The 21610-nt window shown below is 34.7% G+C and overlaps 1 protein-coding gene across 3 annotated transcripts in view; it reads right to left on the bottom strand.

The window, feature by feature from the left end:
• Positions 1-21610, bottom strand: part of P4HA1 (prolyl 4-hydroxylase subunit alpha 1) — a 102348-nt gene that overhangs the window by 26755 nt on the left and 53983 nt on the right. Inside the window, exons 6-9 of one of the 3 annotated variants that reach the window (XM_040624231.1) lie at positions 16717-16957; positions 13963-14159; positions 11387-11563; positions 8147-8217 (exon numbers count right to left, since the gene is read on the bottom strand). In XM_040624231.1, coding sequence (XP_040480165.1) covers positions 8147-8217; positions 11387-11563; positions 13963-14159; positions 16717-16957 — 686 coding nt within the window. Of the gene's footprint in view, positions 1-8146; positions 8218-9242; positions 9314-11386; positions 11564-13962; positions 14160-16716; positions 16958-21610 lie in introns of all 3 variants that reach the window. The other 2 variants (XM_040624230.1, XM_040624232.1) reach the window with 2 other exon arrangements.

Raw genomic sequence — 21610 nt, 5'->3', positions numbered from 1 at the left:
TGGGAAATGCAAATCAAAACCACACTGAGATAGCACATCACACCTACTGGGATGGCTATAATCAAAAACAGACAGTAACAAGTGTTGATGAGGATGTGAAGAAACTGGAATAACCCATATGTTGCTGGTAGGATTGTAAAATGGTGCTGCCACTTTGGAAAAGTTTGGGAGTTCCTCAAATGGATAAATATAGAGTTACCATATGACCCAGGAATTTCACTCCTAGGTATATACCCAAGAGAAATTTAAACTTATGTTCATATAAAAACTTGTACATGAATGTTCAGAGCAGCATTATGCATAATAGCCAAAAAGTAGAAACAACCCAACTGTCTATCAACAGATGAATAAAAGATAAAATGTGGTATATCCATACAATATTGTTTGGCCATGAAAAGGAATGAGTACAGATACATATATCAACATCAACGAACCTTGCAAATATGGCAAGTAAAAGAAGCCAGATACAAAAGGCCACATATTATATGATTTCATTTATATGTAATATCCATCCAGGGGCACCTGGGTGGCTCAGTCAGTTAAGTGTCTGACTTCAGCTCCAGTCATGGTCTCAGGATACTGGGATTGAGCCCTGCATTGGGCGCTGTGCATAACGGGGAGTCTGCTTGTCTCTCTCCCTTTGCCCATCCCCCTACTCGTGCGCACGCATTCTCTCTCTCTCTCTATTGATAAATAAAATCTTTTAAAAAAATATCCAGAACAGGCAAACCCATAAAGACATAAAGTAGCTTAGTGGTCACCCAAGGCGGGGGGGGGGGGGGGCCTGACTTGAGGATTGAGCAGTTATTGCTAAAGAGTGCAGAATTTCTCTTTCAGGTAATGAAAATGTTCTAAAATTCATTGTGGTGAGGGGTGCCTAGGTGGCTCACTCGGTTAAGCGGTTGCCTTTGGCTCAGGTCATGATCCCAAGGTGTTGGGATTGAGCCCACATCAGCTCCCTGCTCAACGGACAGCCTGTTTCTCCTTCTCCACTGCTTGTGCTCTCTCTCGTACACTCTCTCTCAAATAAATAAAATCTTTTTAAAAATAAAATAAAATTCATTGTAGTGATGGACACACAACTCTGGATATACTAAAAGCCACTTAATTGTACATTTTAAAGCAATGAAGTGTAGGGTTTATTTCCCAATAAAGCTATTTAAAAGAAGAAATACTTATAAAAATGTCAAACAATACAAAAGTATACAAAGTCTCTTTCCTAGTCCCACTCCTCACGGGTAAACTGTACATTGTAACAAATAGGTACATAGCCTCTCAACATTTCTCCTAGTGTATAAACAAACATACAGAGAAAATTTTTTAAAAAATAGGAATCTACTCACCTTCCAATCTCCCACATCAATATACACATTCACTTTTCCCCCCTGAAAATACTTCTGACATCTTTCCAAATCAATACATATAGCACCTCAGTTTTTTAAAAAAATATTGTGGTAAAAAATACGTAACATACAATTTACCATTTAACCCTTTTTAAGTGTAAAATTCAATAGCATTCACAAAGTTGCGCAATGATCACCACTATTTCCAGAACTTCTCATCATCCCAGACACTCTGTACCCATTAAACAATAATTTGCCATTTCTCTCTCCTCCCAGCCCCTGGTAACCTCTAATCCACTTTTTCTCTGCATGAATTTTTCATTCTAGGTAACTCCTATAAATAGAATCACATAATATTTGTCCTTTTGCAACTTATTTCATTTGGTATAATATCCTCAAGGTTCATCCATGTTGTGGCATGTATCAGAATTCCATTCCCTTTTAAGGCTGAATAATATTCCATTATATGGATATACAACATTTTATTTATCTATTCATCCATGAATGCACACCTGGGTTGCTTCCACATTTTGGCTACTGTGAATAATGCTGTTATGAACATGAGTGTAAAAGTACCTGCTTGAGTCCCTCAATTCTTTTGGGTATATACCTAGCAGTGGAATTTCTGGATCATATAATAACCCTATGTTTAACTTTTTGAGGAAATACCATCTTTTCCATAACAAATATATCACTTTACATTCCCTTTCCACAGTGTTTTTTAACTACTGCTGATTCATTTTTTAAAATTATTTTTAAATTTTTTAAAAAAGATTTTATTTGAGTAGAGAGAGTGGGACAGTAAGAGAGAAGCATACTCCCCGCTGAGCAGAGAGCTCGGTGTGAGGCTTGATCCCAGGGCACCAAAATCATGGCCTGAGTCGAAGAGAGATGCTTAACCAACTGAGCTACTTAGGCACCCCCATTTTTTTCATTTTTAAATATTTATTTATTTATTTATTTGGGGGAGAGAGAGAGAGAGAGCAAGCATGAGAGCAGGAGCAGGAGGGACAGAGGGAGAGGGAGAGAGAAAATCCCAAGCAGACTCTGCTCCGAAGGCATAGCCTGACTCAGGCCTTGATCTCATGACTCTAATATCATGACCTGAGCCAAAACCAAGAGTAGGATGCTCAATTCACTGAGCCACCCAGGTGCCCCTGCTTTTCATTTTAAAATATCTTTACTTCCAAAATGACCATGAAGGTCTACCAATAAAGCGCTGGCTAAATAAGGTTATTTCTACTTTTTCTCCATTACAAGTAATACTATAATGAAAATTTTGTATATCTTTGCACACTTGTGGGAATATCTCTGTAGGTTGAACTCCTAGATGTGGAACTGCTAGATGACTTTTACATTTTGATAAATGATGTCAAGCTGTTCTTCTCCAAAGTATTTTTACTTCTACCATATGTTTATGAGAGCCCATTTCAGAAAATACTTGCCAGTACCAATCTTTTTAATTTTTGCTAATCTTAAAGGAAAAATATTTTAATCTTAATTGTTTAGATTTTTAAAAAAGTTTTAATTTGCACTTTTTGTTATACCATAAATGATCTCAATGGAAGGTCTGAGGCTTAGCAGTTAAAGTTATTAATGATGGGGCGCCTGGGTGGCACAGCGGTTCGGCGTCTGCCTTCGGCTCAGGGCGTGATCCCGGCGTTCTGGGATCGAGCCCCACGTCAGGCTCCTCCGCTGTGAGCCTGCCTCTTCCTCTCCCACTCCCCCTGCTTGTGTTCCCTCTCTCGCTGGCTGTCTCTATCCTGTCAAATAAATAAATAAAATCTTTAAAAAAAAAAATAAATAAAGTTATTAATGATTAAAGGTTAAAAAATAAACTGTTATCTTAATTGTGGTTCTGTTACTGTCACTAGAGAGGAAAATAAACTCTACTTATGCATGTAAAGTTATTTCACTTAATTTGACTTTCACGTGAAAACCTCTCCAAAACGTAAAAGGATTCTCTTTAGCTGGAGAACTCTATACATTTAAAACATTTCGTTCATCTGGATCCCAACTGCTAATCTGTCAGATAATCTAAAAAATTAGGCCTGAATTTAAATTGTTGTACCATTGCTCAAAAATTCAGTGGAGACACTGAGGGTACTGTAATATATATTAACTGTCTATTCTTTAGGATTTGGAAGACTTAGTCTTATTCCTGCATTAAATTAAATCAACAGAAATCAAGGTCCTTTCTTCTAAGAACTCAGTGTTTTTTAACTGAGTTAGAACATAAGGTTACAGTATTTTCCATTACTAATTAGATAACACAAACTATATTCCTTTTGGTCTTAATCATAGGAACCCCAAATCTAAGTTTCACATTCAGAGTAATGTTTCAACATTTCTCCCAATATATGATTTTTTATAGTATCACTGGAATGCTTTATTTTTTTTCTTTTAAGTAGTCTCCACACCCCACAACACAGGGCTTGAACTTACAACCCCTAGGTCAAGACCTGAGCTGAGATCAAGAGCTGGACACTCAACTGAATGAGCCACCCAGGCACCCCTGGAATGCTCTGAGTAAGGAGCAACATTCTCACGCTGCCTGACTATATTTCTAATATATTAATAAGGACATCATATTCAAGTAAATAGATAATATCATTTCGGAGGTTTTGGAGATTATTACAAAACTTCCAAAGGAAGATGGAAGTGATACAATTTGCACTACCTTCTTCTTCTAACCTAACACATGTGAAAATTGACATTTTGCAATTAGCTAATATAAAAACTACATGATTTTTTTGCAAAGGCAAAAAATAATTCAGGACTCCAAGTGCCAGTTACAGAGAACAAACTTTCAATAATTCTTCTGTGTTTGATGGTTAACAAAGAAAGGCTGATCATGTAGCCTGGGAATTTATCCTGGCCCTTTGGTTCTTAGTGGGACAAGTATGCAATCATACTATAGATCTGTCCATTTCAGTCACCTCAATCTGAGAACTACTGTTCAACCTAACAGAGGGCAATGTTGTTGTTAAAAGTGACTCCAATTTTTTTTTTAAAGATTTTATTTATTTATTCGATAGAGATAGAGACAGCCAGTGAGAGAGGGAACACAAGCAGGGGGAGTGGGAGAGGAAGAAGCAGGCTCATAGCGGAAGAGCCTGATGTGGGGCTCGATCCCATAATGCTGGGATCACGCCCTGAGCCGAAGACAGACGCTTAACCGCTGTGCCACCCAGGCGCCCCAAAAGTGACTCCAATTTAAAAAAATATCTGAAATATTCAAAGATATTTGTATTTGCCCCATACTATAAAATATTAATATGCTTTTATGTTGTATTTGTTCCTTATTTACATGGGTAAATTAAATCTTAAGCATAAGAAAATGTCATATTATAGGAAATCTGTATATCAGAGTAAGAAAATGAAAACCACTTCTAAAAATAACCTACCAGAATCAAAGAAGCTTTTTCTACCACACTAGATTGTTTATTTGCCTATCTCTTAATATTACTTTAACTGGACTTAATGAGCTCACATAACTAAACTGTCTTTTCAGAGCATGTAACTCAATGTTTACTTTTCCAAAACTAAAATTCCATTTCTCTGCTTTAGCCAAAATTACTAGCATCTCCATTAACAAGCTGTAGTAAATTCTTAGTTTTGTCTTGTTTTTTTTAAATAATGCAAAGGACGGAGATGACTTACCAAAAGTTCAGAGATAGTCAATAAAATAAATAAACAGTAATGGATTTCCACACATACTTTACCCAAATAAAATTCTATTTGCTAGGATGCTGGAACATATTTTTCCTTCCTTGGAAGATGATGCAATCACTTAGAAATTTCTCAAAATACAGATATTTGAAATTCCCTTCTGACCCATTCAAAATACACATGTTCCCACAGCAAAAGGAACTACGTTAACTGACATCAGTACACATTAATTTTTCTATTTTACATTTGAGATGCCTTTTTCAGAGGTATAATGTATGAAGGAAACCTAAAACACTCATTTATTTCGCTTGTAGGAATCTTCAAAATTCAGATTCCACTGATAGGTAGAAAATGTCTTGACATAGCTAATAAATTCCCTGAACAGCAAAAACTTACATGTTAAAATATGAAACGTTTAGGATATTTTATGGAGCAAATTCTTTCTTTAACAGTTAAGGCCTCTCTCTCAACATGAGTATTTTATTTTTAAAAGACTTGCTGAACAATTTTCCTTAAGAGTAAATAAGAATATCAGTGTGTTATGGAATTCCATTGTTACTAGGTTGTTTTGAACACAAATACACACACTCTACATACTTGGCTGAGATTGGCTGAATTTATTCTGGTGTTAGTCTTCCATTGCTTCTAATGCTGCTGGCTAAATGCCTTCAATTGCCGTATATAATATTTGGTTGTGTCTTTCTAAAAAATCCAAAATTGCTTCTCAGAGCTATAAAATCAGACTATTTTAAAAATAAGCTCAAACTGTTTAGAAATATTTAGTTCTTAAGGAAAAAAAGTCTGTAGATCACCTTTCCAAGAGTAATTTATTTTGCCTTATTGGTAAGAGTCCAATGACTCTGTGGGCTGGATATTTCTTCAAAAGGTCCATTGTATATACAAAAAATTTCCAAAAAGGACTTCCAAAGAACTAAGTTCATGAAATTTTCTTTTATGTGCTTCCTAAAAGCATCCAAACCTGGAGAATTTAGTGACAAGCCTTATGACAGTAAAAATGCCTAAAACGATGTAATAATCTTTGATAAAATATACAATGGCTTATTTTTTAAAAAATAAAGGGTTAATTTTTTAAGACATGAATAAGATTCTGTAATAGAATGAAAAATTAGCTGAACTTTAACCTGAAATTTAGAGTTAATTACAATGCACAGAAGCATTATAAATCATGTATCAAAACATTATCTAAATTAATTTCTACAAATCCTTAGTCTCCATGAAATCAAAATTGTATGATAGAAGTTAAATTTTCTTCATGTCTTCTAGTTTGCTGGGGGCAGGCAGCATGGGGCACACAGTTAGGAAACCAGAGTATGTGTGTGGGCATGCTGAAGGTTACTACCATATGAAGGACATAGAGCTTTGCCCAAAAAGAGTAAGGAAACAATGCATTCTGTACAGCCTTCCTAGTGCTTTTCCTATGACTTACAGCAATAATATCCAAAATTTTTTTGTTCCAGTAACTCCTAAAATAGTCGTTAAATCTATGTACTTACTTTCTGCACATTTTTTTAGTTGACAACTAAAATTTTTCATCAAATAGCTTTGAAAGATTTAATTCTGGCACACTGAAATAGTGGTAATTTCTGAAAAATGATCTTTTTTAACATATCCAGTGGAATCTAAATACCACAATGATTTGATGCCCACCATGATCCACTTAAAAAAAAAATACACGAATGAAGGTTTTTTTAGTACTTGGGAAATTTTATATCATTCTTTTTTTCCCCCCTTGAACTGCATTTTCATTCCATTCTTATCTTAGAATAGTGGCTTTCAACAGGGGTGGATAGGTGAAGTCTCTGGGGGTGGTGGTGGGAATTCTGCTTCCCAGGGGACATTTGGCACTGTCTGGAGACATTTTTGATTGTCACAACTGGGATGAAAGGCATTACTGGCATCTAGTGGGTACCAGAGATGCTAAACGTCATACAAAGCTATGACAACCCCCAACAACAATTATCTGATTCAAAACGTTAATAGTGCTGAGGTTGAAAAGCCCTGTCCTAGAGAAATATATTTCTATGCCTAAAAGTCTTTTATTACATTATACTTCTTAACAACAAAAATACTTTTATAAATTGATAAAACTATAAACTCCTTTAACATAAAGGTCTAATTATTAAAAATAATGTCTTCCAGGGGCGCCTGGGTAGCACAGCGGTTAAGCGTCTGCCTTCAGCTCAGGGCGTGATCCCGGCGTTATGGGATCGAGCCCCACATCAGGCTCCTCCGCTATGAGCCTGCTTCTTCCTCTCCCACTCCCCCTGCTTGTGTTCCCTCTCTCGCTGGCTGTCTCTATCTCTGTCAAATAAATAAATAAAATCTTAAAAAAAAATAATAATGTCTTCTGGAATGAGTTATTACAATTATCATTAGCACACATTAGTCTAAATAACATGATTAAACAATCATAACCCAATATAAAAAGTGAAAATATATTAAGATGTTTCTAATGAGATGGAAGGAGCTTATTTTGTTATTTTCAATATTCTCATTTTTATGAGAGCTGAGAAATCTCCATTACTTAAATAAGTAGATGGAAAAGGAGTTCTGTTGGAATAATGTCACTTATTCTGTGGGCTCCTTCTAAGTTATACATGAGTTACACAGTAATCTACTGTTAAAAATTATTTCAGTGATCAGCTAATAACTTAAGTACATTCTCTTTAAACATTGTTAAAAGCAAAGAATTTGTAACCAATTGACTTTGTAATGGAATCCTTCAAGGCATGAACTTTCTCAATACCTACAGCTATTCTGGTGACCCAGAGATTTTTAAACCTTTGTTTTACTATAGAAGCCAAATTAGTCCTTGTTTCTATTAAGGTTCTTTGGGAACTTCTCTTACTTCAATACGGGAATACAACTTCACTTTTCAAGTGGGGTCTGGAGTCTCAGCAGGCATTTTGAAACCTAGTAAGTTACTTCAGGAAAATCTCTGTTAATGCCCCATAACCACGTCTGTTTATTAGTCTATCATGAAAATTCAGGCATGGTTGTCATGCCTAAAGCCTAAGTCTTAAAAACCACACCTTGGGTTTTATGAAAATTAGATTCTCAAGAAAGAAAATGTCCAAATAGGACTAAAATTCTCTCCATTACTCCCTTACCTCTTAGATACTCTGTACTGTGCTGTGGTCAATTTTCCAGTCTCAGGGTCATGTACTGTAGCTCGGCTCAGCTACAAAAAAAGAGAAAGGACAAGGACTTACTCACGTAGCAGGCAATTTTGGGCTTTTGTTTGTTTTGTTTTGTTTTGCCAAGCCACAGGTGATTGGAAGGGTTCAGATTGGTCTGGATGGTAGGTAATGGTTTCAAATCAGCAAAAACATTTAGACAGGTGGCAATAAGAAAAGCCACTTCCAAATCAAGAGAAAATGGGTTGACATATTTTTGTTGTAGATTTATTGTCCTTTCACTTTTTTTAAAAAAATCATTTGAAGCTTTATGTAAATGATTTATAGCACTGGGTTTCACAGGAGCTTTCTCAGATCTAGAAGTTTAATGTCCTTTAAGTATTTTGACAAAAGAATAGTTAATAGTCTCTTTAAATTTATTTTTTAAAACTCTCACTGAGATAAAACTGTTAAAGTCTCTCTGGCAGCAAATAAATTCATGAGTAATAGTAGTTGGAAGACTGAGATCAGAAGCATAACTCTGTTCTTTTCATTGCCAACTTTCTAGTCAGCAAGTTTTTTAAAATAACTCCAACAGGAGGAATACAGATTACTCCAAAATGACAATGGTATTTCACAAGATGAATGAACAAATGCCAATACAAATCACCATGAAGAATGATGTGAATTCACTGCAGCATTTATGAATGTAAGAGAACTATATAAACAAAGACTACTCCCAGATTAATCCAGGCTGCTGTTTTTTCTTTTTTTTTTTTTCCTTTTTGGCAGGAAAAAGGAAAAAGAAAACAAGTATCAAGCCATTTCCTGGAGATTTGGTTCCTGACCTGAAGAGAAATGCAAAGCATATTAATTCCCTAAAAACAACAGACCAATTAAAGATTAAGAAAAGAACTTCTAGTTAAAGGGAAAGACCTGTGAAACACAAAGCAGTTTATCCATGCGTATATAAATAGGCGGTGACTTGAGCTGCAGACTGAAAATGACCTACTTCCCTTAAATGAATATTCCTGTAGGATGTACAAAACACTCATTAGAGGGCAAAATATGCAACATACACATCTCTTACCTTTTGCTAATTCTGTAATGTACCGTCTCCAAGTCTCCTGTTATTGGGTTTGAAATGGTGGCTCGCCTCAGCTGTGAAGCCAACCATCAAAATAGTTGCATTACAAAACAAAAAAATGAATCACATTTATCCAACCAGTCAGAATTCTGGGATTTTTACGAAGGAGGATGAAAAGAGAAAATAACTCCATAGACTTCCAGTCACCTTGTGTTGAGCCTTGAGAGACAGTTGGCTTTTTAGCTTTTTATATTTTTTCGTTATTTTTTAAATTTTGTTTTTGCTTTGCATGAACGGAGGGTACACAAACAACAGAGATTAGAAATTAAATTTCTTTCAGTGGTTGGAGGATGGGACTGTGAGGAAAGAAATTTCTAAAATCTGAAATCGAATTTATAGTTATAAGAATGGCTATTTGCAGTTAATGATCTATTTCAAACTTTTGATTTTAATTTTTTTTAGTGATGGAACTGTTTACAAAGGTTAATGTCCAAAATTTGTTTCAAGGTCCATCTTTTCTTCCTTCAACATATCGGTTCATGTATTTCACATATACAGGGAAATAATCTTGGACTTAGCAGAAAGGCAGATGAAAAGAACTCATAAATGTACAAAAACAGTAGGAAAGAGAGGACAGCCAAGATAATGACTTCAAACTAAAAAAAAAAAAAAAAGATGATTCTGAGATTAACAAAAGAGTATAAAATTTTTATTGGCATTGAATTTTTTGATTAAAATAATCCAACTGAGTTGTCCCTTTTGAAGACTAAGGCTTCTGAATCCAGACATACAAGACTTGACCTCTAAACTGAAATGAATTCTTAAAAAATATTCTACCAAGATATTTTGGTTTACGGGGTTTACTGACCACAAAGAATGGACTAAAACAGAAATTGAAAAGATACTGACAGAATATGATATGATATAAGTAGTACTCTGTTTGAAAGACTTATAAGAATTCCCTTGGACAACAGCTATACATATTAGACCAGTCTTTTCCATTTAAAATGTAATCTTTGGTTAAAAAAAAAGGTACCAATTTGGAATAGTAAAACTTAACAGCAACAAAAATTCTGACCTTAAGTTTGAGTACAGATATCCAGATAATTAAACCTTTATAACAAGGATCAGCAAACTATGGCCCATGGGCCAAATTCAGCCTGCCACCGGTTTTTGGAAATAAAGTTTTACTGAAATATAGCCACACTCATTAATATATTTTCTATAGCTGCTTTCACTATACAATGTAGACTTGAGTAGTTGTGATAGATGGTATGGCCAGCAAAGCCTAAAATATATTTATTATTTGCACTTTTACAGAAAAAATTTGCCAACTCCTGTATAAGACAGCACAGATATGCCTAATGTTTATTTAACAATCGCTTTACGACAGTGATGGTAGTTTATATTACTATCGATGAGATCAAATAGGTTTTAAGAACAAGTCGATGGGAAAAAAGGCAAGAGCATCTCAGATTCTCATAAAAGAAGAATTTCTACGCTAAACACTAAGTTTATGAGATTGTGTTTAAATTGTTTTCCTTAATGAATCACTAAATTCTACCTCTGAAACTAATAATATACTATGTTAAATAAATTGAATTTAAATAAAATTTTTTTTAAAAATTGTTTTCCTTAAGATAAGTGATAGGAGTTAAATTCAGAAAACTATGATGTCCTTATTTCAAATTAGCATGATGCTTGTGCAATTATATCTTTCCAGTAATAATGTGCCCAAACGGGAATAAAAATACTTCAAGTATTCTTCCAGATAAAAATACAGAAGATATGAGAAAGTTGGTCTTTGATTAGCCTAGGAGACTAAAGGGTTTGAAAATATATACAAAACCTTTTCAGGAAGATCTGAAATATCTGCAAACAAAATCAGTGTGAATAAAAATCTCATCTATGATTTTCATAATTAAGTGCTTAAAACCCAGCTGCAGGGTATGTTATTTGTGTTAATAACAAAGTGACGAAAAGCTAGTATAAATAGAGCTTATTAACAACTCCATTCTGTTGTGACAATACCTAAAACTATCTGTGGGGTTACTGCCATATCAATGATCATTTTTGTAATCTTGCAAAGACAAAACTGATACACAGGTAGAGTAAATTGAGAGAAAAAAGAGAAAAAAATTACTTACCCTTGGTTTTGCTAGATCTTTGACAATTTCAATTTCTGCATCAGAAATAATATCATGGAAGCGAATAATACGAGGCTTGTCCCACTCATCCTCCTGTTTGGCTGGAGCCAGAATGAATTTAGGATTCCGGTTTCCATCATGGTAACGGCAAAAGAGTTTTTTCTGTCTCCGAGGAGTCTAAACATAAAGTTAAGGAAATGATAAACATATTAGAGTAATAATAGTTTTAATCTTGCTCCTATGCAAAAAAGAAACAATAATCATGCTTGTGAGCATTGATGGAAGAATATACAAAACACCGTACTCTGCAAGTATTTTGCATCAAATAGGACATTCAGGATTTTAAAAGTTTTATTAATGATTATTTTCTGGGAGAGATGCTAGGTCTTAAATAAGAAAAAAGGTAGGGTTTCACTTTTAACCCATTTCTCATCAAAATAAAGTCTGGATGTCTAAATATGAAAGAAATAATAAAATATTTATGAAAATATGGAATGAATGAACTGCATGGCTCCAATCTTCACAAAGTGACTGGGAAGCTCCCAGAAAAAAGTTTTAAAAGTTTTTAAAACCTCACCAGGTTTTCCTAAATACCTCCCAGTTAGATGCTTGCAGCATAAATAAATGAATTTAGTTAGTTTTAAAAAGCAAAGATGAAAATGAGTAATTCTAAAAAAGAAAAAATAAGTTATTAAAGACAGGTGCTTTTATTGATGAGTATTAAAAACAGAGTGATCGACAAAACAAATAAATGTTCCTTTCAATCTATATTAACTAAATAAGTTATCCATCGCTGATTCTTCTCAATTAAACAAGTATATAATATGTGAAGTGGAAATAATATTGGTTTTTTTTTTTTTTTTAAAGATTTTATTTATTTATTTGACAGAGCGAGAGAGCACAAGCAGAGGGAGCGGGAGAGGGAGAAGCAGGCTCCATTCCAGGACACTGGGATCATGACCTGAGCCAAAGGCAGATGCTTAACTGACTGAGCCACCCAGGTGCCCCTAGTTTTTGTTTTAATTATTAGCTAACATACTAAGACAAATAATGATGAATGTTTATTCTCTATGTATTTATTTACCTAGAGTCAAATCTAAAGATTTATTATAAGTCTTTGATACAATGATGAGATTAATTAGTATGAGAATAAAGATAATCCTTGACTTTGGGTGGGGTTGACGTGTGTGTCACAGCAACAAACTGGTATATTAAGCAGACTTCTGTTTTATACCTATGGTTCCATTTTGATCTCTTCTTTAAGAGTTATTAAAGGCAATTAAAAAAATATCTGCTTACTACTGGAAATTTGAACACTAGATATTATGGAAATACTGTGCATTCTTTTTAGGCTTGACAATAGTTTTTTGGTTATTTTTTGTCTTTATCTTCAACAGATATGTAATAAAATATTTAGGTGTGAAATTTAAAAAAAAATGTTTCGTGTGTCTATCAGAGTGTTATTATCCTTGTATTTACTCAAGCACCCAAAGCAAAAGTAAGCATGTTCTTCCAGGAGTCCATAAACTTAGCTCTCAAATGTGTCAACATAGATATGATCTAAGCATTTGCAGTTAGACATTAAGCTATCAACAATAAGTCCTCAAATACCAAAAAGTCATCAAAATATACAACCCAGCCTGAGTTTATTAGTAGCAGAGAAAAACTTAAAAGACTATTCAAATGTTTACACTTAAAAGTACTTACTTCAAAAATTCACTAATTCCTTCTACATATGCCTGCATTCAACTGAAAACTAGTACCACATGCTCTTCCTTAAAAAAGGGTTCCATGCATGATCAAGTAATGTTGCGAAGCAAATGTAGCATACCCATAATGTACATTATCATAAAAAGGCTCTGAAAAGTCCTGAGGCTGAACAAAAACCTACGTTCCCCAGACCTGAACTTTTATGTTTGTGGCCTTTAACTATTAACACCCTGAAGCACTATACTCTGAGTTATAAATACATAAATATACAATAAAGAAAAGGATATTTATAGGCACATTTGAGTATTTAAAAAAATAAATGTTAAAGCCAAAATCTGCTGAAACTCTTTCTGCATTTTAAGTATTTCTTAAATAGACTAACACATTTCACTAAGCAATCCTGTCAAGTCAACTAGGAGCAAAACCACAAAAGATAATTGTATAGATGAGTTCTTTGTTTTACAGGATGGGTTAAGATGGTATATTATTTCTGCTTAAGATTGCGGAAATATCCTTTGCATTAAAATGTAAGAAAAAAACTTATCAGTTCCCTTAAACCATCTGATCCTTCATCTTACAAAAATAAGCCTCTTTTGGCCTATGCAAAGTTATATTATCAAAAATACACAAAATGGCACAATGATTCAAAAGCTTTATTCTAAAGCTATTTTACTAATAGTTGGACCATATTAAATGTGACACCCACAATAAGTTGATGCGGCATACTGTAATACTTTAAGCCATTAATTCTAATTTTTACCACATAGGCATAAATATAAAAGAACTCTGATCTTCTCCAAAGCTATGTACAAACACACACACACACACATTCACACACACACACACAATTGGCTTTTCCACTTTACCATTTTGATACCCTCCCCACGGCACAGCATTTCGTACTTCTGTCTCTCTGGCAGGTAATCCACAGCAGCCCCTTTTTTCTTCAGTGTGGTTTTCTGATCAGATTGATCATCTGAAGCAGACTTATTGACATCTTTTTCTTTAGCCATTATATATTCAAAATATTTTAAGTTACCGTTAGCTCTCTGGTGTTCAGGATCTATTGGATAAGGAAGAAAGCATGACCGTGGTTAAGTTTACAGTCATTCAAGCATCAGAATATAGTAATATAGAAATAGAGGACCATATAATTTGCTTCCAAACCAGGATACTTATGAGAGGGAAAGGAGGCACTACTAAAAACTATTATACCAGGGGTGCCTGGGCAGCTCAGTCAGTTAAGCGACCAACTCTTGGTTTCAGTTCGGGTTTGATCTGGGGCTGTGGGATGAGCCCTGCCTCCAGCTCCACACTCAGCACAGAATCTGCTTGAGATTCTTTCTACTGCCACCCCCACCCCGCTCACACATGCTCTCTCTCAAATAACTAAATAAATGAAATATTTTTAAAAAATTATTGTACCAAAACAATAGGTATAAACCAGTACTGCCCCAAGTAAATCACATACAGTCACCCTATATAAAAAGAGTTCTGCAAAGGAAACCATTTGTGTCAAAGTAGCAAATATTCTACTTTGAGAACTTATTAATCAGCCAAATGAATTATGATCAATTTGATGCCAAATGAATTCTAAAATGTTACTCATTCTACTTATTTTAAGCAATGGAAAAGATTTTTCTGAGACCGAAATGTAATCATCATGGGGAAGACAGTGTATACAGTTCAAAAGCAATGTTCACCAGAGATACATTATAAATGCAGAACATAGCCTACTTCCGAGGGCTGAGAGAATTTCAGTACCAAAATTCTAAGTGAGATGGAAAAAGAGAAACTAAAGTCATAATTTTCAAATAAGCCAGAATCCACTAACTGCCTCAGAATTGCTAGTCATGATTTTTAGCTATCTTTTAGGAGGGAAGAGAGGACTACTCCACCCATCCGGAGGAAAAAAAAAAAATCCAAACACACAAACACACACACACACAAATAAAAAAGAACAATACACAGAAACTTCACTTATGATATTAACTGAAGTGATCAGGAAATCTAGCCTTAGATTTGTAAAATATTTGTCTTTGAGAAACTGCTCACAAAATATGTTATAATATAAATATGATCTTAATTTTGTAAAAGAAAGGGAAAAGTGAGTATGTGCAGGGAAGAGGGTATATACTACAAGGAAACAAAATTTGTGGGTATCTTCCAGTGATTGGCTTATGGATGACTCTTCTATATATTTTTCTATTTTAAAAAATTTCCTATAATGACTCTTCAAGTCAGGAGGAAAAAAATCACCACAAAATACTGAAAAAGGGGTACTTGAACTAATATCTCCATTTATTAATTCACTCAACCAAGAAATAACCTAATTGTCAGAAGTTCATTTTCAGGTAACCAGTCCTTTTAAACTATTTGACTCTTCTAACATACACATATTAACCTGTTCAGAAAAATATTAATTTTTAAAAAGTTTTAAAGCTTCATTATATACCAAAGGCCACCTGAACTTATTAGCATACAACTCTACCTCCAGAGATTCTGATTTAGTAGGTCCGGGGTGGAGATCAAGGAATTTTTCATTTCTAATATGTATCCAAGTAATTTTGATGCACATGGTCTCTGGATCATACTTAGAGCAACAAGCTGGAAATACTAGTCATCAAATCCTCATAGGATATCACATTACCTAACATCTGAATATGACAAATATATTTTTAGTGTATTTCAAATCACTATTTTAAAATATGAAATGCAACAAAACAAAAACATTCTTCAAAGGAAACTGGTCAATATTTAATATGACAACATGGTTAATAAACATTTTTGACTGAGCTACTAGGTTAGGTCTGATTTTAAAGTTCCTGAGGAGTACATGGCAGAGAAACACAGCCACTGCTGTAGTACCATTAGCTGAGAAAATGCCATTTATTTAATGGATAAATACAGGATAAAATTTGTCTAACAAACAGACTCTTGACTTATAACAAAAAGGACCAATGCATATTACTCAGTCATAAAAAAAATGAAATCTTTGCAGTGACATGTATGGAGCTAGAGAGTATAATGCTAAGCGAAATAAGTCAGTCAGAGAAAGACAAATACCATATGATTTCACTCACATGTGGAATTTAAGAAACAAAACAAATGAACATAATGGGAGAAAAAAGAGGTAAACCAAGAAACAGACTCTTAACTACAGAGAAAAAACTGATGGTTGCTGAAGGGGAAGTGGGTGGAGGATGGATTAGATAGGTGACGGGTATTGAGGAGGGCACTCGTGGTGAGCACCATGTGTTGTGTGTAGGTGACGAATCACTAAATTCTACATCTGAAACTAACATTGCACTGTGTGCTGACTAGAACTTAAATAAACACTTGAAAAAGAAAAAAAAAGTACCAAAGTTATATGACAAATTACATATCAGAATTATATATATTTATCATTATATATATAAGATATAGTTATATTATCAGAATTATATACTGATCTTGTCATATAGCTTGGCACTTTTATATATCATGATTATCATACATAATTTATATCTATATATAACTTATAATTATATATATATTTTTATATATAACTATATATATCAGTATCTATATAGATATAGATATAGATATATTAAACCTTGAATTAGGCCAAATTAACATACCTAGTTCAAGAAGCTTCTTTGTGAGCAAAAGTGCCTTATCCAGGTCTCCCTGCTGGTATACCGCATAGCTCAAATAATCTAGAACAGAGACTTTATCAATGGTAGAAATCTCGCCTTCATCCAGCTGCCTTAGTGCTTGTTCCATCCACAGTTCTGTATGGTAATAATCGGCTTCTGTATAGGCCACTTTGCCCAACTCAAAACAGTCTTCAACTGTTAGAAAAGATTTGTGTTTTACTCCNAGGGAAAGAAAATAAAGAGAACTTTAGAAATATTTATTTAGGACTATACAGCTTTCAAAGTGCTATCTCACTTTTATTTGAAATTTTTAACTACCTTCTGAGGTCGGAAAAACAAGAATCATCCTAAATTTATGAACAAAGGAACAATCTACAAGGTAATGAAACATGCTAAGAATCACACTAACAGGGGTCATGGACCTAGAAAACCCAAGACTTCAATTATCAGCCATCATACCAAAATGAAACATCAATTAAGTTGAAGCATGCAATTTTTTCGCATAGCAGGAATCACCATAGGACAAATATCTTACTCCTAACCAATAATCTGGGCAACAAATGAATGGACAGGAAGAAAGGCAGACCTGTAAATTAGTTCCTTCCCTTTTCCATTCTCTCCAACAGCATTAATAATATGTAATTTACATACCATAAAGTACACCCATTTAACGAATACAATAGTTTTTAGTATGTGCAGAGTTGTGCAATCACCATTGCATTCTAATTTTAGAACATTTTCATCACCCCAAAAAGAAACATTGTAACCATTAGCAGTCACTACCCATTTTCTCCCCCTCTCTGCCCCAGCCCTAAACAACCATTCATCTACTTTTTGTATCTATAGATTTGCTTATTCTAGTTATTTCATATAAGTGGAATCATGTAACAAAGGGTCTTTTGTGACTGCTTCTTTCAACTCAGCATAATGTTTTCAAGGTTCATTCATGTTGTAGCATCTTTTTTATCGTTAAATAATAGTCCACTGTATGGAAAGACTGTATTTTGTTTATCAGGTGATGGACATTTGAGTTGTTTCTAGTTTTTTGGCTTTTATGAATAATGCCATTATGTAGATTCATGTACAAGTTTCTGGGTGGACATTTGTTTTCATTACTCTTATATGCAGTAGTGGAATTCCTGGGTCCCATGGCAACTCTATGCTTAAACACTTTCAGGAACTGCCAAACTGTTCTCCAAAGTACCTACACCATTTAACAATTCCACCAGCAATGTATGAAGGTTCCAATTTCTCCACATTCTCACTAATACTTGTTGTCCATTTGTTTTTACTACGGCCATTCTATTGGGTATAAAGTAGTATTTCACTATGGTCTTGATTTGTATTTCTCTAATGACAATGCTGAGCATCTTTTCACGTGTTTATTCTCCATTTGTATATCATCTTTGGGAAAAGGTCTACTCAAATCCTTTGCCCACTTAAAAATTTGATTCTTGGGGCGCCTGGGTGGCTCAGTCGTTAAGCGTCTGCCTTCGGCTCAGGGCGTGATCCCGGAGTTCTGGGATCGAGCCCCACGTCAGGCTCTTCCACTGGGAGCCTGCTTCTTTCTCTCCCACTCCCCCTGCTTGTGTTCCCTCTCTCGCTGGCTGTCTCTCTCTGTTAAATAAATAAATAAAATCTTTAAAAAAAAAAATTGATTCTTATTATTATTTTTAGAGTTCTTTGTATTATTCTGGATACAAGTCTCTGATCAGAAATATGATTTTCACATATTCTCTCCCACTGTATGGGTTGTCTTTTCACTTTCTTGATGGTGTGAAGTATAGAAGGTTTAATTTTGGTGAAGTCTAACTTAATTAATCCTTAATTAGTTATGCTTTTGGTGTTGGTATGTCAATAGCTTGTGAAGTAAAACTTCTGTCTTAAGAAAAGGAGACGGGGCACCTGGCTGGCTCAGTCAGGAGAGCATGCAACTATTGATCTCAGGGTCAGGAATTCAAGCCCCACGTTGGGTATGGAGACTACTTTAAAAAAAAAACTAGTTAAAAAAATTTTTGACATTTCACATGAAATTTAAAAAAAATTAAAAAGTAGGAAAATAGCCTAATCATTAAAGAAATATGAAATTAAAACAACCCTAAAGAAAAATATTTTTAAACAATAGCCTACATTTATTGAGGTCTTACTATGTGCCAGACATTTGTCACTCATTTAATTCTCAAAGCAATCCAGATGAGGAACTAAGGTAGAGAGAGGTTAACTACTGTGCTCAAGGTCACACAGCAAAGAGCCAGAATTGGAATCTGCACACTACGACTCGAGAAGTTTGTGTCCTATTATACCATAAAATGGCAAAATTTAATGGGGGGGGGGGAGTCGTAAACTGGTAACTTTACTCTTAAGACATCCAGCAATATGAAACTGGATAAAATAATTTTATGCCTATGAATCGATGCTATTTTTCAATTATTTTCTTGAGTTTAGTACTAGGGGTTGGGGAAGAAACACCTTGTATAAACAACTTTTATAGCTGAACCAAATTTTATAGCTAAAAACTATAATAAACTAAAAGCAAGGAAATGTATAGGCCAATATGTCAACATAACGGAACAGCATTTTTCATTAAGAAAGATAATTTTTTTTTAGATTTTTGTTTATTTATTGGGCACCCAGGCACCCAAGACAGATAATTTCAAATGCCATATAGGAAAGCCAGAAAGATCTAGACAGAAATATGTCAAAATGTTAAATTGAGGGCACCTGGGTGGCTCAGACAGTTAAGAATCTGACTTCAGCTCAAGTCATGATCTCAGGGTCCTGGGATCAAGTCCCACATGGGGCTCTCTGCTCACTGGGGAGTCTGCTTCTCCCTCTCACTCTGTGCTCTCCCCCTCTCTTTCCCTCCCTCCCTCCCTCTCTAATACATAAAATCTTTAAAATTTTTTAAAAATTTAAAAAATGTTAAATCAATACCCTGAGGGATGGATTACAAATTGTTTCCTAATCTTTATGGCTTTCTACCTTTCTATGTCTTTCTACCTTTATGCCTTTCTATTGTACAATTACCATTACTTTCATAAAAACAACAAAAAAAAAGAGCTATATAAAGAAATAAACACAAAAAGTATAACTCTGAATGATACAAAGAAAACGATAACAACCATATAACGTTCCATCTTTATAAACAGTAAGTCTGATGAGTTACTTAGAGATTTTAAGGGCCTGAGTTTTGTATGTTGTTCTTGGTTTCTATCATGTTAAGTAAATAATGAAGAGATGATTACTTCTCAAACCTATTCTGGGAGAAAAAATAAACATCTGATATAAAATATCTGGAAACACCAGATAAAATGTATTATCTATTTATACTATAGCCCAGTTCACAGGAATTAAGCAATCTAGGGCCAAAACCAAAAAGGAACTTGAAACTCAGACAGGTAAGCAGAGGATGAAGCTACATTTAGCCTGGAGGCAGTCACCAAATCAGAAACCTGAAGACTGATTTTTAACCACCAGAAAAGGAACAGGAAATAATCCATGCAAAGTGGCAAGTTGGTCCTTAAAGTAGTGGTTGGTTGGTAACGTCATAAGACAAATGGCAGATGCAACACTTATACTTGGCCAAATGCACCCTTAGTTCAAGTTTTGCAATATTCCCACACACAATCTGAAGAAGTATACACAATCCAAAATTACAAAGCACATGATGGAACAAGCCATTATGAGCAAAATCAGCAAAACTATTTAAAAACTGCATTAGACATCCCCCCAAGTTCTTCAGATATTGGTGCTATCAGATTAAGAATACAAAATAACTATGATTAAAATGTCTAAAGAAATAAAAAAAAATAGAAAATAAGAACATGTAAGACACCCTAAAAAAAAAAAAAAAAAAAAGACCAGGGAGATGTAAGTGGGAGGAAAAAAAAGAGAACTTCCAGAAATGATAAATAGAATCAATGAAATAAAAACTTACTGGCCCAGTTAAACTGCAAGTAAGACACAACAAAAGGGGATAATAAACCTAAAAGAGAGAGCTGAGTAAATTACCATGGGACAAACTCCCCAGGATGCAGCAGAGGAGGGATAAACATGAAGCGCTAGTTAAAAGGAAGAAAAATAAGAAGGTCTAATATGTCTACTTGGAGTCCCATCAGATGACAATAGAGAGAACATAGGAGAGGCACTATTTAAAGAAATAATGGTGGAAGTGGACAATTTTGCAGAATTAAAGCACATAAAACTTGAGAGTCAGGAAGTACAAAGAACCCAAAGCCAACATACATGTGTAATATATATATAAAGGCTTCTTAAGGATATGTTTCAAAGATGAGGAAAACGTCTTTTTAAAGATGTATTTATTTGAGAGAGACAGAGACAGAGAGAGTGGGTGGTGGTGGTGGTGGTGGTAAGGGGCAGAGGGAGAGAGGATCTTAAACAGACTCCACACTGAGCACAGAGCCCAATGTGGGGCTGGATCTCAGGACCAAGAGTCAGACATTCAACCAACTGCACCACCCAAGCACCCCTCAAAGATGAGGAAAATCATTCTATAAGGAAAGTCTGAGGTACAAGAAAGAATGATAAAGAAATTGGTATACATATGAGCCAATCTAACTTAAAGTGAACTGGGGCACCTAGGTGGCTCAGTCAGTTGAGCATCTGACTCTTGATTTGGGCTCAGGTCATGATCTCAGGGTCCTGGGATCCAGCTCTGCGTTGGGCTTTGCACTCAGCGGGGATTCTGCCTGGGGATTCTCACTCTCCCTCTCCCTCTCCCCCTACTCTCATGTGCACACTCTCTCTCTCTAAAATGAAAATAAATAAATCTTCTAGAAAAATAAATTGAAGTGAACTATCAGATTGGCAGAAAAGTCAGTTTGACAAGATGGCCATTTGTTTGGTGGTGCTGTAG

Source organism: Ursus maritimus, unplaced genomic scaffold (genome assembly GCF_017311325.1).
Source record: "Ursus maritimus isolate PB19 unplaced genomic scaffold, ASM1731132v1 scaffold_7, whole genome shotgun sequence".
In the NCBI taxonomy this organism is placed as follows: domain Eukaryota; kingdom Metazoa; phylum Chordata; class Mammalia; order Carnivora; family Ursidae; genus Ursus; species Ursus maritimus.
Note: the sequence above shows the minus strand (reverse complement) of the source record. Positions and strands in the feature narration are given on the sequence as shown.